This window comes from Delphinus delphis, chromosome 10 (assembly GCF_949987515.2).
Source record: "Delphinus delphis chromosome 10, mDelDel1.2, whole genome shotgun sequence".
In the NCBI taxonomy this organism is placed as follows: domain Eukaryota; kingdom Metazoa; phylum Chordata; class Mammalia; order Artiodactyla; family Delphinidae; genus Delphinus; species Delphinus delphis.
Genome location: NC_082692.2, coordinates 58,475,750 through 58,492,780, shown reverse-complemented (window position 1 = coordinate 58,492,780; position 17,031 = coordinate 58,475,750). Strand labels below are relative to the sequence as shown.

General features: G+C 60.2%; 2 protein-coding genes across 2 annotated transcripts in view; both read right to left on the bottom strand.

Annotated features, from left to right (window-relative positions):
- Nucleotides 1-466: 466 nt before the first annotated feature.
- On the bottom strand, nucleotides 467-7,801 carry HHATL (hedgehog acyltransferase like). The gene is made up of 11 exons (XM_060022257.1): nucleotides 7,696-7,801; nucleotides 7,242-7,309; nucleotides 6,581-6,694; nucleotides 6,262-6,456; nucleotides 5,685-5,894; nucleotides 5,280-5,451; nucleotides 4,619-4,763; nucleotides 4,467-4,502; nucleotides 1,524-1,725; nucleotides 977-1,118; nucleotides 467-790 (listed from the first exon to the last, which is right to left on the bottom strand). Exons 1-11 carry the CDS (start codon nucleotides 7,799-7,801, stop codon nucleotides 666-668), a joined length of 1,515 nt encoding a protein of 504 aa, XP_059878240.1. The 3' UTR covers nucleotides 467-665.
- A 6,764-nt stretch (nucleotides 7,802-14,565) lies between these two features.
- CCDC13 (coiled-coil domain containing 13) overlaps nucleotides 14,566-17,031 on the bottom strand; it is a 28,944-nt gene continuing 26,478 nt past the window's right edge. The window contains exons 14-15 of the mRNA XM_060022254.1: nucleotides 15,380-15,494; nucleotides 14,566-14,828 (exon numbers count right to left, since the gene is read on the bottom strand). Of these exons, the coding sequence (XP_059878237.1) occupies nucleotides 14,669-14,828; nucleotides 15,380-15,494 (275 nt within the window). The 3' untranslated portion in view covers nucleotides 14,566-14,668. The remainder of the gene's footprint in view (nucleotides 14,829-15,379; nucleotides 15,495-17,031) is intronic.

Sequence of the window (17,031 nt, the reverse complement as noted above, 5' to 3'; positions counted from 1 at the left end):
GGAGGAGTCTGGGAGAGGCAAAGCCCACCTGTATCCCATCCCGTCACAGTGCCCGAGGGGCCGCTTCAGCCAGGAAAGGGAATTCGCTGCCTGGAGCTAGCCTTTCGGGCAGGGACGAGAAACTCCGGTGTCTCCATATCCCGCGTGTTCCTGGTCCATGAGGCAGAACCTCGGGGGGTGGTCAGGCTGCATCCCGGCCCAGCCCCAGCCCGACTGTGTGTGCCCGTAAACTCTCCACAGAACTCAGTCTCCTCGCCCGTCAGATGGGGGGGTGGTTCCCCATCGAGTGCACCTTGCAGCCTGGGTAAGTCTCCTGTAAGAAGAATAAAGTGCCTTCCGAGCCAGCAGCTCGGGGTCTGGGGTCAGGTGCTCCAAGCGTCAGCGACCAGGTGGTTTGAAGACCTGGGGCTTCCGTGTTCAGCGGCTGGGCTGCCAAGGTCGGTGGTCTCTGCCCTCCACGTGTGTCTCCTACACGTCCTGTTTGCGCCAAGAGCTTGAGCCCCCTCCCTGAACCTCCAGCTCCTCATCCAGCCTGGACGGGGAGCCAGGAGACTGCTGGAGGAAGGGGCAGGGGAGAGCCAAAGCGCGGTAAAAAGTCTTTTATTGTATCAGTCGGGCCCCTCCCAGGAACAGCTGAGCAGAGCCCATCCGTCTCCCCCTCTCCCCTACTCCGACTTCTCTTTGTCCTGCTTCTGCTCCTCCTCCAGCATCAGGGTTCGCTCTCGCTCCTTCACCAGCTGGACACCACAGTAGGTGACAAACAGGACGGCCAGCGTGGTCTGGGGGAACCCTGTGTGGGGAAGAGGTCATGCGCGCCTGGAAGCAGCTCCCCTTTCCCCCAGTGACTCTTCTCTCTCCCCGCTTGACTGTGCCTCCCTGCTGAGTCCCTGGGGAATTGCGGTGGGGTGGGGACATTTCAGGAGGTCACAGTCCTTGAGGTCGATACCTGGCATATTCCGTATCCCCCGTCCCTCACCTGTGAGTAGCAGGCGCTTGGCGACCAGCTCTGTGAACTCAAAGCTGTTCAGGCTTACGAGGTTGTACATGATGATGGCCCAGAAGTTCATGGCCCCAAAGATGGCTCGGACCCTGCGGGACATCTGCTCCGACAGAGAGGCCTGCTGGGTCCAGGACAACATAGGCAGTGAGGTAAGAGGCCCAGGGGAAAGAGGACGTGGCGGGTCAGAGGCCTTGCCTAGGTGGCCACCTGGGTCCTGGGGATATGCCTGTGTCCCTGAGAGTCCCCGGTCAGCTGTCCCTCATTGTTAAAAGATGGGAAACTGAACTCTGGAGAGAGGGCAGGGCCTGAACAACGCAGCCAGGCCTGGGTGCCCCCCGACCCTGCAGGAGGGAAGGGAGGGCCAGGTACCCACAGAGGGGGCCATTGCCCCGACGACCCGGAGGGGGGTGGTAGTGAGAAAGTCCTGGCCTGGCAGCCAAGTGTGGCTGGAAGACTCCAGAGAGCAGTAGTGCCACCCCCTCCAGTGCCCCAGACAACCCAGCCCCAGACCTTCCTTGCTCACCTCAATTCGTGCCAGGGGCCCCCACTCTGCCAGCTTCTGTACCCAGAGCTCAAAGTTGAGGCCAAAGCAGTTTAGGCATGACCACAAGTAGACAGTATCACAAGGTCCGAGCCACAGAGTGGTGACGGCAAACGTGGCCACAGTGGCCACCAGCTCTGGGATCACCTCAGAGTGCTCCCCACCGACGTGGTCATACACGTACCTGCAGGCAAGGCGGGAAAAGGGGCCGCTGGGAGTGTGGGGAAAGGCAGGTGGGAGACGGGCAAAGGATACACCACGGGGGCAGCTTCCTCAACGCTATCATCCTGGGCACATTCAACACCCTGGGCCTCAGGTGGCTGCCTCTCTTCTACCCAGCTTCAAAATGTGGAGGGCTCAGCCTTGAACTTCCTGTCTTCTCTAGCTGCCTTCATTTCTCCAAGCGATCTCATTCAGACTCTGAATACTGTCTCTATGCTGACAGGCCCCAAATCTGTCTCTCTAGTCTCTCTCCTGACTCATATATCCAACTGTTACCAGACATCTCAAATGAAGGACCAACTCCCCCATCCCTGCCCAAACCTACTTCATTCCCATCTCAGCTAATGATACCACCATCCATTCAGTTGCTGGCCAGAAGCCTTGGTACCATCTTGGATTCTCAATTCCCCTCTCCACTCACATCCAGACCAGCAAATGCTATACGGGCTCCACTCGGTCCTGAGCACTGCTTATCACCTCCACTAACACCACCCTAGTCCAGGGGATCATCTCCTGTCACACAGATCATTGCAAGAGCCTCTTAAGTCATCTCCCTGCTTCTGCCTCTGCCCCCTACTGTCTGTTGTCCACACAGCAGCTAGAGGCATCTTTTAACAGTGTAACCCAGCTCACCTCACTTCCACAATCGCACCCTCCCGCGATAGCTCCTCATTACAGTTAGAATAAACTCAACCACCTTCCTGTGGCTAGAAGATCCCACGTCATCTGGTTTCTGCCTCCCACCCTGACCTATCACCCACCACTCTCCCCTTCATTCACTATGCTGTCCCCTTACTGGTCTTTCTGATACTCAGACACACACAGCTGGCTCCTGTCTCAAGACCTTTGCACCTGTTGTTCCCTCTGCCTGGAATTCCCTTCTCCAAATTTCGTTATCACTCAAGTCTCAGCTCATCTCACAGAGGCCTACCCAAACCCCAACTAAAGAAGCTTCTACCCCATTACACTCTTTTATTTTCTTCATAACGCTTACCACTCTCTAAAATTATCTTTTTTTTTAACCTGTTTATGGTCTGTTTCTCTCCACTAGGCTGTAAGTTCCATGAGTTCACAGCCTTTGTCATGTTCACTGCTGTATCCCCAGTGCCTAGAACAGTGCCTGGCACATAGTAGATACTCAATAAATATCTGTTAAATAAATTCAATAGAAGACCTATTGCATAACCAGCCTCTCTGTTCCTTGACCTCCTCGTTTCACCAATGGTTTCTTTTCCACTCCACCTCAGTCACCCACTCCCATGGCCACACCCCAACTTTTGCACCACTTGTTTGATTCCTTCCTAATTCCCATCCTTCACCCTGCCCCCCCCACCTGACCTGAGTCCCTAGCTCCACTTCTTCAATCTCATTGACCTCCCCCCCACCTTCCTCATCTTGTGACCCCCTCCTATTTTTACCACCCTTCTTAACTGTATTCAATGAGTCATCATTACAAATAACCTAAAAACCCTTCTCCCTCACTTCTTCCTTCTCACCCATCTGGGAAAGCCCAATCACCCACTTTCTCCTCACCTGCACCCAGGAAGCGAAGCCCTGATGGGAAAAACCCCACACCTTCACATATTAGAATCTGTAAACCCACTACCGCCAACCCCACTTGAGCTGTCAGTGCCACGGTTTCTCTGGCCAGCATCTTCTCTCAGGCTCTGCCGTGGCTACTCCACCTCATCTCTCCTGCACGCGTGAATGGGTGTGGTGATCTAGGCAGGAGGAGAGAGGCAGCATCTGTGTGCCTCCCTCCATCCCCAACCCTGCGTCTCTCAGCTGATGACCTTGCCTCCTACTTCATGGAGAAAACCGAAGCTTTCAGGAGGAATCCCTCACCTTTCCACACTCACCTGCCATTCTTCTGCATCCACACTGGCCTTTCTTCCTCCTCGGTGGCCGAAGCCAGAGCTCTGCCTGGTTCCATCGCCTCCTCCCCTTCTCAGGGAGCTCACTCCATCAATCACCCCTCTATCCTGCGCTGCCAACTTCCTCCTTTCTATTGAATAATTCCCCTCGGCACCCAAGCATGTCCCATTATTTCCCGTCTTTAAAACACCCACTTCTCCCTTCGGCCACTTCTGTGTGTCCCCCTTCAGTACCAGGCTTCTTCCAGGAGCTGTCCACATGGGAACTACCCTGCGGTTCCTCTGTCCTCCACGTCCCCAGCCCCGACTCCTCCCCGCCCCTGCCTCTCCGGGGAAAGGCTGAGAACCTCCATGCCACCCACGCTCACGCTCAGTCTCTGGCTTCCTTGACACCAGCAGCATCTGACCCAGTTGCCCCTACCATGCCAGGATGGTCTTCCCTTAGCTTCCAGGGTGTCCCACGGTCCTGCCTTTTCTCCTGCTCCTCTGACCGCTCCTTTCAGGCCCTTCTGCCAGCTCCTTCAACCAGAGTCCTTCCGGGCACACGACTTCCTGGGAGTCATCGCCCTCTCCCTCCTGATGCCCTCAATCCACGGCCAGGTGCTGTCCAGGCTGCCTGCTGTGTGTCTCCACTCCATTTCTCTCACCTCCAGGGGCCCCACCCAAGTCCAAACCTCTGTCTTTCACTTCGACCTCTGCCATGACCTCCTCCCTCCGTCCCTGCTTCCTCTGGCCCAGAGGTGATCTTTGAAGACGTGGACCCACCTGGCCACGGCCCTGCTCAGCCACCTGGGGGATGGCTGTGACATCCCACCCCACCCCAACTCACCTGCAAAGCCAGTCGTTGATGCCACGGTCAAAGTGCCTGTGGGAGGAGAGCATACGGGTGGGAATCAGCCAGGAGATGAGCTCCGGGGCTTGGGGCAAGAGGCGAAGGGGAGGTGGGGATCCCGGAGGCGAGTCCCTGGACCTCGCACTCACGTCTCGGAGAAGACGTAGAGCGCTGTGATGCACTTGGGAGGCCGGGGCGGGTCCAAGTGGTCGAGGCGCGCCACGGTGTTGACGACGCCGAAGAGGACGGCCGCCTTCACCCAGTCGTACACCAGGTTTGAGTAGGCTAGGCCAGCTGGGGACAGGGGGTCGTCACGGCCCGGGGGGCATCACACCGACCTTCCCCTCCCGTCCCCCATCCCGCCCCGGGTCTTCCCAAATCCAGGGGAGGCGTGGAGCCCCGCCCTCCCCTACGGACACTCTCTCCCCAGCTCGGGGTGGGGGTGGGGGTGTCCTTGCGCCCCGGCCGCCCCCACGGAGGCCCCGCCCCCACGGAGGCCCCGCCCCCACGTCCTGGGGGGAGGGGCTGGCCCCAGGGAGACCCTATCCGGCTGGGGAAATCAGCCCCAGGCCCCGGCGAGGTGGGCGGCCTCTGTCTGGTACCGCTGCCCGGCGTCACGGGGCAAACCTACCTCCAAGTCCCACGCGTTTCAAAGGCTAAATCCCCGCTCCCCCACCCTGCGATAGGTGCTGTCCCCCGGGGCGCCAGCTTCCCCAGCTGTGACTCCGCCGCCGTTGGGGCGCAGAGGGTCCGTCCTTCTGAAGTGGCGGCCCCGACCCCATCCCTGTTCTGGGCCCGGCGCGCACCCACCGAGGGCGCTGTCCGGGAGGCGGCTGGCGAACTTGAGGTCATTGGGGATGGTGAGGATGTAGAAGAAGTGGAAGAAGATGTCCACGGCCACGATGGCTACCACGCTGAGGCCCGCCTGGGCCCGGATGCGCCACAGCTCGCCCTCTCGCCGCACCGGCTCCACCTGGCTCACCTGAGGGACGGCTAGGGTCTGAGTGGGGGAGGTAAGCCCTGCGCGAGGAGCCCTGTCTGAGCGGTGAGTCACGAGCTAGCTGTCTGGGGATGCGAGGGTGAGGGGAGACGCGGCTTCATCCTGGCGACGCTGAGAGTGGAGACACGGGCCCCTCTGGGGTCTGAGGGGCGTTCACTTCCGCCCGGGGGGGGGGGCGCAGTCCTGTCTTGGGAGCCCACAGGGTGTCCCCTCACCTGAGCGTGGAAGCGATCAAAGGTCATAATGGGCCCGAAGAAGAAGAAGGGCAGGTAGAAATTGTACTTGAGCAGGTCAGCTAGGGAGTAGCGGCGGTCAGGGTGGGCACAGCTCTCCAGCGCAAAGCTGGTACAACGCAGCACCGTGAAACCACTGCCCCCGTGAAACAGCACCTCTTGAAGATCAAAAGTCCCTGTTACAAACCCGCTCTGGATGGGAGAGAACAGGCCGCCAGCTCACCAGGGGGCCCCTTGCCTCCGGGAAGCCCACCCAGCCTCCTGCAGGGGCCCAGCCTGGTCCTGCCGTCACCCTCTCTGCCAGCGCCCGTCAACACTGGCCACCGAGGGCCAATTTCATAAGTGCTGGGGCAGAGCAGGGAAGGAGCTGGACGTGTCTCTGCTGCGGTGGAGGCGACCACCTTGTGGGCAGGGCACGCTCCATGGTCAGAGGCTTGAAGACGGGTGGGAAAGTGAAGGAAATGCTTGGGGAGACTTAGGAGGCAAACGTTTTGGATGGGGTGAGAGGTCTGGGGTCCTATCCCTGCACCCTCCACCCCTGCCCCGCCCCAGCACACACCTGCCAGGAGATGAGGGGGTCCAGCTTGAAAGAGGCGAGGCTGGCCAGGCCGAGGCCGAGACAGAGCCAGGGCTGGTGCAAGAGTGAGACAACATAGAGGCCCACGCAGTGGCCAAGCAGCAGCAGCAGGTACCACGGGCCCATCGTGCCCACCACCGCCAGGGCCCCGTACACAGCGTACATCCAGGAGCGGAGCTGTGGGCAGGGAGGAGGCTTCGTCTACCTCTCCATGTGAACGGAGGTGGGAGCCCAATGGCTTCCCCGCAACCCTTGTGGCTGAGGGGGAGGGGGAGGCGGGGGGGGCTCAGGTCCAGCTCACCTGGGGGGCAACCATAGTGCAGAGTTTCGCAAACAGCACGTGTCCGGAGAGAGCGAGGAAGATGGCGTTGCGGAAGGAGGTGAACCACATCACCCACTCGAAGTCAGCCACGTCCTGGGGCAGGCCCAGGCAGGTTAAGGTGGGTGGGGGCAGAGTGGGCTGGCGCTTGGGCTGCTCAGCGTCTCAACCCCTTCCCTGCCCCCAGAGTCTTCTTGTGCATTAGAGGAGAGCAACGGCTGAGGTCCCTGCCTTCCCCTCTGAGGGAAGTACCAGGAAGGTAGGTGGAGAGGAATGAGGGGCACCACGTGGGCTGCCCTGCTGCTCCGAGCTCCCCCTCTGTCCAGCACATTGCCTGACATTCCACCATTACTGCGTTGTTCCTGGGGAGGATGGTGCTGGAGGCCCTGCGGAAGCCCGTCTCGGTTTGTTTCCTAAATGAGCAGGGTCTGAGGCAGGCTTGATCTGGCCCCAGGAGGACAGAGGAGGGGCCCGTGGAGAAACTGAAGATGCTGAAAATTCAAGCCAGAGACCTTCCCCATTGCCAGCCCTCTGTTATGTGGGACCATTGGGAACAGGGGAGAGCGGGGAAGGGTTTGGGACAGGAGAGATGGGCCAGGGATCAGAGACCCCGGTCAGGGACCCTGCGCTGTGGGGGACCTACCATCTTCCGGCCAATGTACTCCCAGCCAGGTCGCACAGACTCCCGGAAGGCTTTCCTGTGGGCCCCACCTGAGAACAGAGTCTGGTCTCAGGGCGCTTCGCACCCACACCTGCCTCTACAGCGAGGCTGATGCCACCCTCGGGGGACGGGAGAGGGCCTGGGTCTCTCTCCGCCTCTGCTTCTCTCTGGGTCTCACTGTGTGTCTGGGGCCAGGTCTCTGTATCCCTGAGTGTCTGAGACACACTCTCTCTCTTTCTCTGGCTCTGCCCAGGTCTCTGTCAGTGCTTCTGCATTTGAGTCTCCCTGTGGCTGCATCTGACTCGACCCCCTGGCCCCAAGGCCTAGGGACTGCCCTTGAGTCTGGAGCTCTAAGTTTCTGGCCTTGCTGGGTGGAGCCCTGAGACCCCCAGCGGAAGAACGGTCCCACCCCTCTGTCCCGGGGCCCAGCTGTTACCTTGTGAAGCCTCAAAGAGGCCCCGGCCAGCATAGCCTAGGGCCCCGCTCAGCACCAGGGAGTACAGGCCCAGCTCTGCTGCGGGCAAGGCCGTCTTGACGCCCATAGCCTGGATGGGGCTGAGGGAGACAGATTGGGTGAGGGCACCGCTGCCCCCCGGCCCTGCCTAGCCCAGTTCATGGTCCCCACTGAGGTGAAGCGGTCCCCATTCTGAAGAGAGACAGCCCCTTGGGCATCTCATGCCACCATTCTCCCCGCCCATGTCCCACTCCTCCCAGGCCCCCTGCCATTTGGTGCCCCCTCCTAGCCGCTACTCTCGGCCCCTCCCCCTTCCCGCTGAAGGCTCTTGAAAGCATTGTCTTCACTCAGCCGGCCTTCTACACCTTCATTCACTGCTCCATACCTTTCAGGTGGGCCGGTCCCCACCCTCTGCTCAAACTGCTCCTCCAAGGTCTCAGATGACTTTCTTGTGGAGAAACTCCCTCTGCATCACCTCAGTCATATTTCTGGCCCCTAGGGTTCCCACTCCCCTCAGGAAGTCTCTCTCAACTCCTGACAAATCCACCCCTCCTCCGGGCCCCTTTCTCTGATTCCATACCCTCCTGAGCTGCCTTTACTTCCTGTGACCTCCCCACGGGAGGAGGGAGGTCTAGCCGATAGCTTCTCATTGACCCCCATTACGCCAACCAGCCCCTGAGCCCCAGCCTGCCACATCCCTGGTTCCTGCCTGTGTCCGTGGCCACACCTGCCCACTCTCTCAGTGCTCTGTGTATCCAGGCCCTGGATGCCAGCTGGAGGCTGTGCTATTTGAGGAAGTGCCCTGGGGTAGGGGGTGTGGGGCTAGGCTGGGCCAGGCAGACACCGGGGAGTGTGCTGGCCGCTGCCCAAGGTGCTGACCAGCATTGGGCTCCGGGTGAGCCTGGCCACTCCCTCCTACCAGGGCCTAGCTCATCCCCAGGAGTCCTCCTGGGTCATCCCTGGGACCTAAGCTAGCACCTGTGCCCTCTCTATCCTGCTCCGGCCTGACCCGTGGCCATCCTTTCAGGCTGGGCCGAGCGAGGTGGCTGGCATGGCCCTCTCTCCCGCCCCAGATCCTCTATATCTCCCTCACCAATTCCGAAACCGGCTCTCCTGGGCCGCCACAGTCGGCATTCTCCCCATTACACAGATGGAGGGCTCATGGACCAGAGAGGGGCAGGGACCTGTCAAGGTCACACAGCGGACCAGGGACAGGATTGAGTGTTCTCAGTGAGCCCCCCTGCAGTCTCTGATCGGAGAAGACCGCTGCCCCTGCCCCTACCAGCAGCCTGCCGGACCTGACTTCTACACCGCCGGCCTGAGGGCTGACGCACCTCCCCACGGGCCGGGTGGGGGTAGGGAGGCCCTGAGGATCGGGTTAAGGGAGCAGAAGCTTGAAACCGGAGCACGGTGAAGAGCCTGCGAAATAGCTTTGTCAGCTGCCTCCCACTCTCCACTTTCCAATTTTAGCTCCCCGTGGCCGGTGCCGGGTGTCCCCTGTGAGGCCTCTGTGAGCAAGGCCAGGGCTGGTCCCTCCCCTGATAGACCCCAGACCTGGGCCAGCCTGTGGACAGAGGAGTGCCCCCTGCCCACTGACCTGCCCGCCTGAGGTATACCTGGAGTAAAGCCCACTTTGGGGCCTGAGGTTTGCGATGAGGGGCCTGGGGTGGGCTCTACAGGTCTCAAGGACCCCGTAGTGGCTACATCCCTGGCTGGCACTGACCTTGAGGAAGCTGTGAGGGACCCTGGCACACTGCCCACCTCGGGGCTCTGGGGTCCTGCGTCCGACCGTGCGACCGTCCGACCAGCTGGGCTCTGGGGCCCCGGTGCGGTGTGTCCAGCTCTGGGGTCCCCACGCCCTCGAGGCTGTGAACGGTGAGTGGTGACAGCAGGAGGGGTGGGGGAGGAGGAGGGCAGGGAGGAGGTGGCCTTTCTGGAGCGGAGCTGCGCGAAGTGGAGCAGAGCTGAGTGCTGCAGAGCTGCTGGCCACAGGGAGCTGCAGGGAGGATTGGGGAGGGGCAGAAGGGGTGGCCATTGGCACAGGCTCAGACAGGGACACCTGGACCTCACTTCGACCTCCCTCCCCTGGTCCGTACAGCCTGTGTCTCCTTCTCACTGCTGGCCAGGACTCTCCTCTTCCAGGAAGCTTTCCAGGTGGCCCCCGCTGGCCTCTCTAGGCTTGTGAGCTACGCCCCCACCATGCAGACACATGCTCATACCATGCACACACTTTCACGTGCAGCTCCATGAATTCCAGCGCACACCTTTACATGTGAATTCCCAACGGCTGTCCCATGGCACACCCACCTAGCCCCCTGCCCTGGTCCATTTCATCATGCAGAGAATCCTGGCTGGCCAGGCATCAGTGCCTGGGGGTGGACTGACTTGCCTAGTGGAATTGTAACTGGCAAGAGACATGTGGGCCCCATACCCCAGCCCTGTCCCATAGGGAGCTGACCAGGTGGAGGGGAGCTAGCAGGGTCACTTGAGTGGGTCCTTGGAGTGGCTGACATCCTCTCCACGGCAGGGTGGAGGCGGACAGCACTGTTCCTAAGCAAGCAGGACTCCTCTGGGGGAGGGGAGTGGGGGGAAGGGGCAGCTGAGGCGTCAGCGCAGCCTACCTGACGCAGAGGGGGTATCCTGAAGGCCACCCCACCGTGGCCTCAGAGCCCAGCTGGTTGGACGGATGCATGGTTGGACGCAGGACCTTGGAGCTCCATGGTGGGCAGTGTGCCAGGGTCCCTCACGACCTCCCCAAGGCCAGTGCCACCCAGGGATCCAGCTACTCTGGGGTCCTTTGGGATGAGGATCTCAGAGCCTGTGAGGGCCTGTTTATGCATGTGCGTGGGGGACAGGGTCTGGAGGGTGGAAGGAGCTGTGGGACTATCATGAGTCACAAGACAGGTCCTGGAGCCCGTGCTGACCCTCTGAGCCCAGTCACAGGCTCAGCGGAGACTGGAGGAGGAAGGAGTGTTCTCCTACCCCGACCCTCAGCAGGGGCACTTCCAGGGCCTGAGCAAGGCCTGGGAGGGAGAGTGCCCTCCCTTCCCACAATACCCGGAGGCGCCGAGCTTCCTCTCAGCACACACTCCCCACAGAGTGACACGGAGGCCTGCACGGCGGGTCCCTGACCCTGAGAAGCATGAACGGTGATTACTGCACTGGAGGGGCTGCGTGTGGGCTGCAGTCATGGATCGTGGGTGCTAGAGGAGGCCAGCGTCGGGGAGGGGGTGTGCCTGAGCCAGACTGTGGGCGTTAAGGAGGGCTTCCTGGAGGAGGTGGGGCACCCGAGTAGAGTCCTGAGGTAGAGTCAGTGGTTGTTAGAGGAGAAACAAGTTAATCACAGTTCTGAGGCTGTACCTGGATTAACTCTTTTTAATGTCACCACAACCTCTAGGGAAGTGGTTGTTACCATTTTCCCCAGTTGATAGAAGGGGAAACTGACGAACAGGAGGTTAGATTAAGTCACTGGCTCAGCCGCAGGAGCTTCTGGAGTTGATTGCCCTGCGGGGGCAAGAACCCAGCTCACCCACACCTGGTGCTGGCTGAGAGCAGCCTGAGCCGGCCATGCAGCTGGTGCCCTCGTGAGGCTCCAGGAGAATGGCTCTGGGAGGCAGACGGGGTGGTCTGGCTTCACCGTTAGGAGCGCAGGTACAGCCAGCTGACTCGAGCCTGAGCTCCGCCTTGCTGGCAACCCACTTCTCTGCGCCTCAGATACTCATCTGGAAATGGGCACACTGCCGGCCCTGACCTCACTGGGCTCCTGGGGGGATTCGATGGCTCACTCCGTGGCCAGGGCCTGGCTCACTGAACTGCTCATAAAGAGAGGCTGTTAGAGAGGCTGAGACCCCTCGCTCCAGAGGCCAAGACGGGCAGCGCTCACACACAGCAGGAGGAGGGGTCCACCGGGCCACCGCGTGCGGTGGGGTCTGTAGGGAGCTTGGCTTGTGGGGATGGCAGGCGGGTAGAGGGCTAGGGAGGCCCCTTGGACCTGGGGCTGGACAGCCTGAGGCCAGCTTCCCCCGAGTGAGGGGTGGTGAGGGGAGGGCACCTGGTGCCCACAAAACGAGGGGCAGGAAGTGACTGGGCTAAGACCAGCAAGGGCTACTGGGAAAGATGGGCAGGGGGCCAGTTCTCTCAAGTCTCAAAGTCCTTTTCATTTGTTTCTTGTTGTCGCTCAAAGTAAAAAGTCGGGGAAAGTGTGTGTGTGTGGTATGTTGTTTATGGCGTGTGTGTGTGTGTGTGTGTGTGTGTAAGGCTCAGGGACTATAGGAGATACGGTGTGTGTGCAGGAGAGGGGGTGCGTGGGCAGAGACTTCCTTGTGGGGTGGCCGTGAGCTCGCTGGAGGAGGGGATGGGGAGGCTAGTTCTGGCCACCGGATGCGAGGGCCCAGAGGAGTCCTCTTGCTGCAGGCCCCCCTGACCTGGCCTCCTGAGAGCAGGGGAGGGCCCAGGGACATGGGGACGTGTTTGGGGCTTGAATCAGCCTGAGCCAGACTGCAGCCTTGTCCAATTGGGCTGTGGTGCCCCAAAGGCCCCCAAGGGGACAGTGGCCAAGCCACACCCATGGCTCAGCCGGGTCTCAGCTGTCAGTGTCGGAACCTGAGCGCCCAGGCCCACAGCCTGGCGTGCGGCCAGGGAGAGTCCTCACGTGAGGCGTCTCCACCCCCGGCCTCACTGCTTGCTGTTCGTCCACCCTCCAGGCACCCGTCTCCCGTTCCCATCACCTTGTGGCTCCAGGTAGGGACCTCAGCGTTCCCATCTGTGAAAGGCAGGTCCAGCCCACCTGCTGCCCACCTGCCTGAGGGCTGGGAGGTCCTCCTCGGGGCCGCAGGGACAGGCGGTGCTGCTCAGGAGGGACCACAGGCACTAACCTGGACAGACCAGGTTGCCGCGCTCCGTGCCTGGCCCACCTTCAGGGCCCCAGCCCTTGGTCCTTCTGACAACCCTTTCTTCTCCTGGGCCTTCCCCTCCCCACCCCCTTACCCACCCACACCCCAGGGAGATTGGAAGGACAGCCTCACCCCACCCAGACTTGGGCATTGAGCCCGGAAGCCAACAGGAAAGGTGGGAGGCTCTGAGATGCGGCTTTGTCTCTGCATACCCCCAACCCATCCCGCCCCGTCGCGGCGCTCTATTTCCCACGCCTCTCTGACTGGACAGGCAGCTCCCTGAAGGCCGCAGCAGCAAGTCAGATTCGCCTCCGGGCCCCTCACAGGCCTGGAGAGGCTGGTATGCAGTTGGCACTCGATGACTGCTTGATGGCCAGCTGGCTCGGTAGATGGTGGCCTGGGAATCTGTCTCCCCAGCTGATCTGGGGCTTCCAGGAGCTCGGGGACTGAGTCTGCCTCACCTGGCACCCCCTTGCCTAGGGCAGAGTAATTGCTCAACAAGTATTTGTGGAACTAATAGACGTAATACTGTGGGCTGGCGTTTATTGAGCGCCTACTATGTGCCAGCCGCTGCACTAGCACTTGGCACCTTTTAACTCAGTGAGTCCTGAAGAGGGATTCTGCTGGGGGAATGGAGCAGACCTGCTCTAAGCACACACGTGTGTGTGTGTGTGTGTGTGTGTGTGTGTGTGTGTGTGTGTGTGTAGTGAAGGCCATGAGGATGAAAGGGTGCTCAGTTTCCCTGTGAAGGAAGTTTTCTCTGATCCCACGTGAAGGGAAATGGCTAGGCAGGGCCCGTGAGTGTGGAGTCAGCACTGTCTGCTGGAACATGTGTGTCCACATATGACTCATGCTTCTGAGTCTAGGTATTTGTGTGCACCTGTGTCTTTGTGCGGGCCCCTGTGTGCCCAGGTGTGGCCAGGGTGTCTGGGGTCGGGGTGTGTGGCTACCCTCCGTGGAGCCACCCCTCCCCATGGCAGTAACTGCAGTTGAGAGGGGTGACACTGCGGCAGTCACAGAGGGGCCTGGGGGCTCTCCTGCAGCAGCCCTCCCAGTTCACCCCTGTGCTGTGGTGAGGCAGGTACACTATGCCTTCGCCTGGACCCACTGCCTCAAAATGCCCCTGCCCAGAGCTCCAAGCCGGCCCCACCTCTGCCCTCTGCCACCAGCACCCACCAGCTGCAGCCTTTTGGAAGCAAAAAGAGGTGCCTCTTGGGGCAGCTGGCAGGGGGACAGAGCTGCCCAGCACTGGCTAGGCACGCCCACCCTGGGTACTCGGATCTGCCGGAGGACCCTGGCTTTTGCAGGCATGCAGGCCAGGGTTAAATATTAGCTCCGTGTCTTTCTGTGAGCCTCAGTTTCTCCATCTGTAAAACAGGGTGACAACCCCCTGGGTTACTAGAGGTCTAGATGGGATCGGGTTTCCACAGTAGGTGCCCACTCACTGGGAGCTGTGGTGATCATGAAAATCATCATTATTATTACAAGCCTGAGGGTCTGCACCTAAGGAAGGACCCTAAGGGGTGGGCCGACAAGGTGGCTAGGAGCACGGTGCCCCCAAGTCTGTAGAGGGTGGGGATGCCCACAGATAGAGCAATGGAGGTAGGAGTGGGGTGTGAGGATGCTCTGGTGAGGGAGGTGGGGCGGGGCTGGGCGGCCTAGGGGATGCTCCCAGCCTGGAGCCCTCTGGGCTCTCCTGCACATGTGGAGCCCTGTGGGCATGCAGGGTCCCCCGCTAGGCTCTAGGACAAGGGCAGTGAGCACCTGCCCAAGGGACTGCATCTGTCCGTTCACAGCCGGCTTCTCATCCCAGAGCTCTTGCTGAAGCCGACAGGCTACTGGCCTCCTCGCTTGCCATCGCTAAGCGTGCCCAGGGCTTCTCCTTTGCCCTCCTGCCATGGGATGTTGGCTCTTGTTGCCCTTGGAGAGCCTCTTCTAGGAGAAGGGGCCCAGCTGGCTGCCCCAGGTTGGCTTCCAGGAGCAGATGGAGTCCTCAGATAGAGCCTCGTCCTCTCAAGGCCTAAGGCTGCCCCGTCCAGCCAGGCTGACACTGGGCCGCCATCCTAGCGCTTGTCTGCCTTCTGCTGCCGCAGGGCCTGCAGGAAGACCCCTTTCACCTGGCCCAGGGTCTCATGGTACATTCGGAAGTCCTCCTCCTTTCCCCGGAGGGCACTGCTTAGGGCAGCCTTCAGCATTTCGTTCTCCTCCACCTGGATGGCCAGCCTAGACCACACAGAGAAGAGGGCTCAGCGCGGCTCAGCTGGCACACGTGAGTGTGTGTGCATGCGTGTAGAGGGCCCTGGGAAAGGCTGCCAGCTCTTCAGACTCAGGGTACTCTCTGAACTCCTCTCAGGGACCCTTGGGAGAATACCATGTGGGATTCCTGTCTGGGCCCAGCCACAGCTACTGGGCCTGGTACCCAGTCGTTCCCCCAAATGTTGGCTGCCTCAGGCATGAGTACTAATTTATAGAGGTTCCCCCTTTCCCACCACTGCATTTGACCTAAAAAAGGTTTAATTGAATGAGAAAAGTGGGTTCAGTGACCCACACTTGATAAAACTTCTCTTGGGAAGCATGGGCTCTTTAGGGTTATGGCTGGGTTTCTCTGCCCTCTGATGGCCAGTTACTGAATTACAGGCCTAGAACCCAGGACCCAGCAGGACCAGCCTTCTGGGCAAATAGAAGTCAAAGGGGGAGGGACGTGATCCCTCTGCCTATCAAAACACCTCCACCCAGACACCACCACCCTTTCAGGAAGACAGGGCAGGGAGCACCTGGTGATCAGCTCCTCCATCTGGGATTCCACGGGCACATTGGAGATCTGTGCAGAAGACGGGTCCTTCCTCTCACTCTCCTTTGGGTTGTGCCTGGTGTTAGAGGTGGGCACACCTGTGGGGCAGCAGCAGCCACTTTCTGTGGTGAGGCCATGGCCCTGTGTTAAAACTTCCTTCTCCCACCCGCAACTGTCCACTTCCTGCTTCTCCACTTGTTGAAACATCAGACCTCCTTCAAGGTGCAGGACAAGGGCTGCCTTCCTCCAGGCCCTGACTGCCCGCTTTGTACCAAGGAGGTTCCTCTCACTACTCTCTCCATATTTGCACTCTATAAGTTTCTGGAAGGCAGCTGGGCCTGAGGCCTGGCCTGCAGGTCGAGTCTGAGTCTAGGCTGTCACCGCATCTGATGCCCTCTTACCACTGGGTCCCCCACCTCCAGTCTCCATCCATACGTACAGGGAATCCACGGTGGCTGGGGCCAGGGGACAAAGAGTGCTTAGAAAAAGAAACCAAAGCCCACCTGGTGGGGAACTCAAGCACTGTCACAGCATCAGAAAACGTCTGTGCTGAACAGGCCCTCAGTGGTGGCATGGCGCAGGGGAAATCACTTGGCACCAGCAGACCTGGCTTTTACTTCCTGTTGTGTGGCCCCAGGTAAATCATCAACCTCTCTGAGCTGGTTTCCTCACCTGTAACGTGAGGATAATAGTTCTTGCCTCTAGAGCTCTGTGAGGCCACAGTGAATACACATTTGGCCCTCAAGGCCTGTGTGATGGGACCACCTCCTCAGCACCTCGTGACTTCCCTACCTCACCACATATTCCCCTCCCCATGATCCAGTCTCACTACCTCCAAGTCTCCAGCCGTGCGCCCACCTCAGGGCCCTTGCACTTCTTCTTCCCTCTGTTATCTATGCCACATCCTCACCCCCTTCCACCATCTCTGCTCAGACATCAGCTCATCAGTTAGGGTGGCCGCCCCGTAGAAGACAGCTGCTCTCTGTACCTCCTGTCCCCTTATACTCAGCTGTAAGCCACAGCGCTCGCCTCCATCTGACCTACCATCTTTTGCTGGTTTATTGTTCTCTTCCCCACTGGCATGGAACTGCCACGGGGGACCACATTGCACAGTCAGGCTCCCTATTGTACAGGCGGAGGGGTGTGCTATGCCCCCAAGAGGGGCGGTGCTCTTCCCATGTCACAGGCCAGCATGGACAGAAGCCACATGGTCACTTTCTCCCCAGGCAGTTGCCCTTCCCTGTCCAGGCAGGACCAAAGTGGTTTTCCCTGCTGTGGCTTAGCCGTCCCTAGTTGGGAGCCCCGCCATGTGGCAGGAGGTGAGTCCGTGGCCTGGAGACACTACATTCCTAAGGGACCTGTTTCTGCAAGCCCAGCAGGGCTAAGTCCCCAGGATCTTCCCCAGCCTGGACTCTCAGCAGCTCCTGGAAGGCCCCTGGAGCCCTGGCCCTGCTGGTGGGAGAATGACACCACTCCCCCTCTGTGTCCTACTTCTGGAATGTCCTCCTGAAACGTTCTGATCTCTGCGCTGGGAAAAAATCTGAGTGTCCTTGGCTGGGGGCGGGGGAGTACTGGGGTGTTGAGAGGCAGGGAAGTTGGGGGGCAACACCTCTACTCCTGAGCCTGGAGGGGTTG

What these genes read in the sequence shown, in the direction of transcription:
- HHATL (XM_060022257.1), bottom strand. Translation starts at nt 7,801, where the DNA reads ATGGGCGTCAAGACGGCCTTGCCCGCAGCAGAGCTGGGCCTGTACTCC. An exon ending in ACCCCCTCATCTCCTGGCAG is followed by an intron (nt 5,895 to 6,261) that starts GTGTGTGCTGGG and finishes TCTCCCATCCAG; the next exon opens with AGCGGGTTTGTAACAGGGAC. An exon ending in TTGATCGCTTCCACGCTCAG is followed by an intron (nt 5,452 to 5,684) that starts GTGAGGGGACAC and finishes GCCGTCCCTCAG; the next exon opens with GTGAGCCAGGTGGAGCCGGT.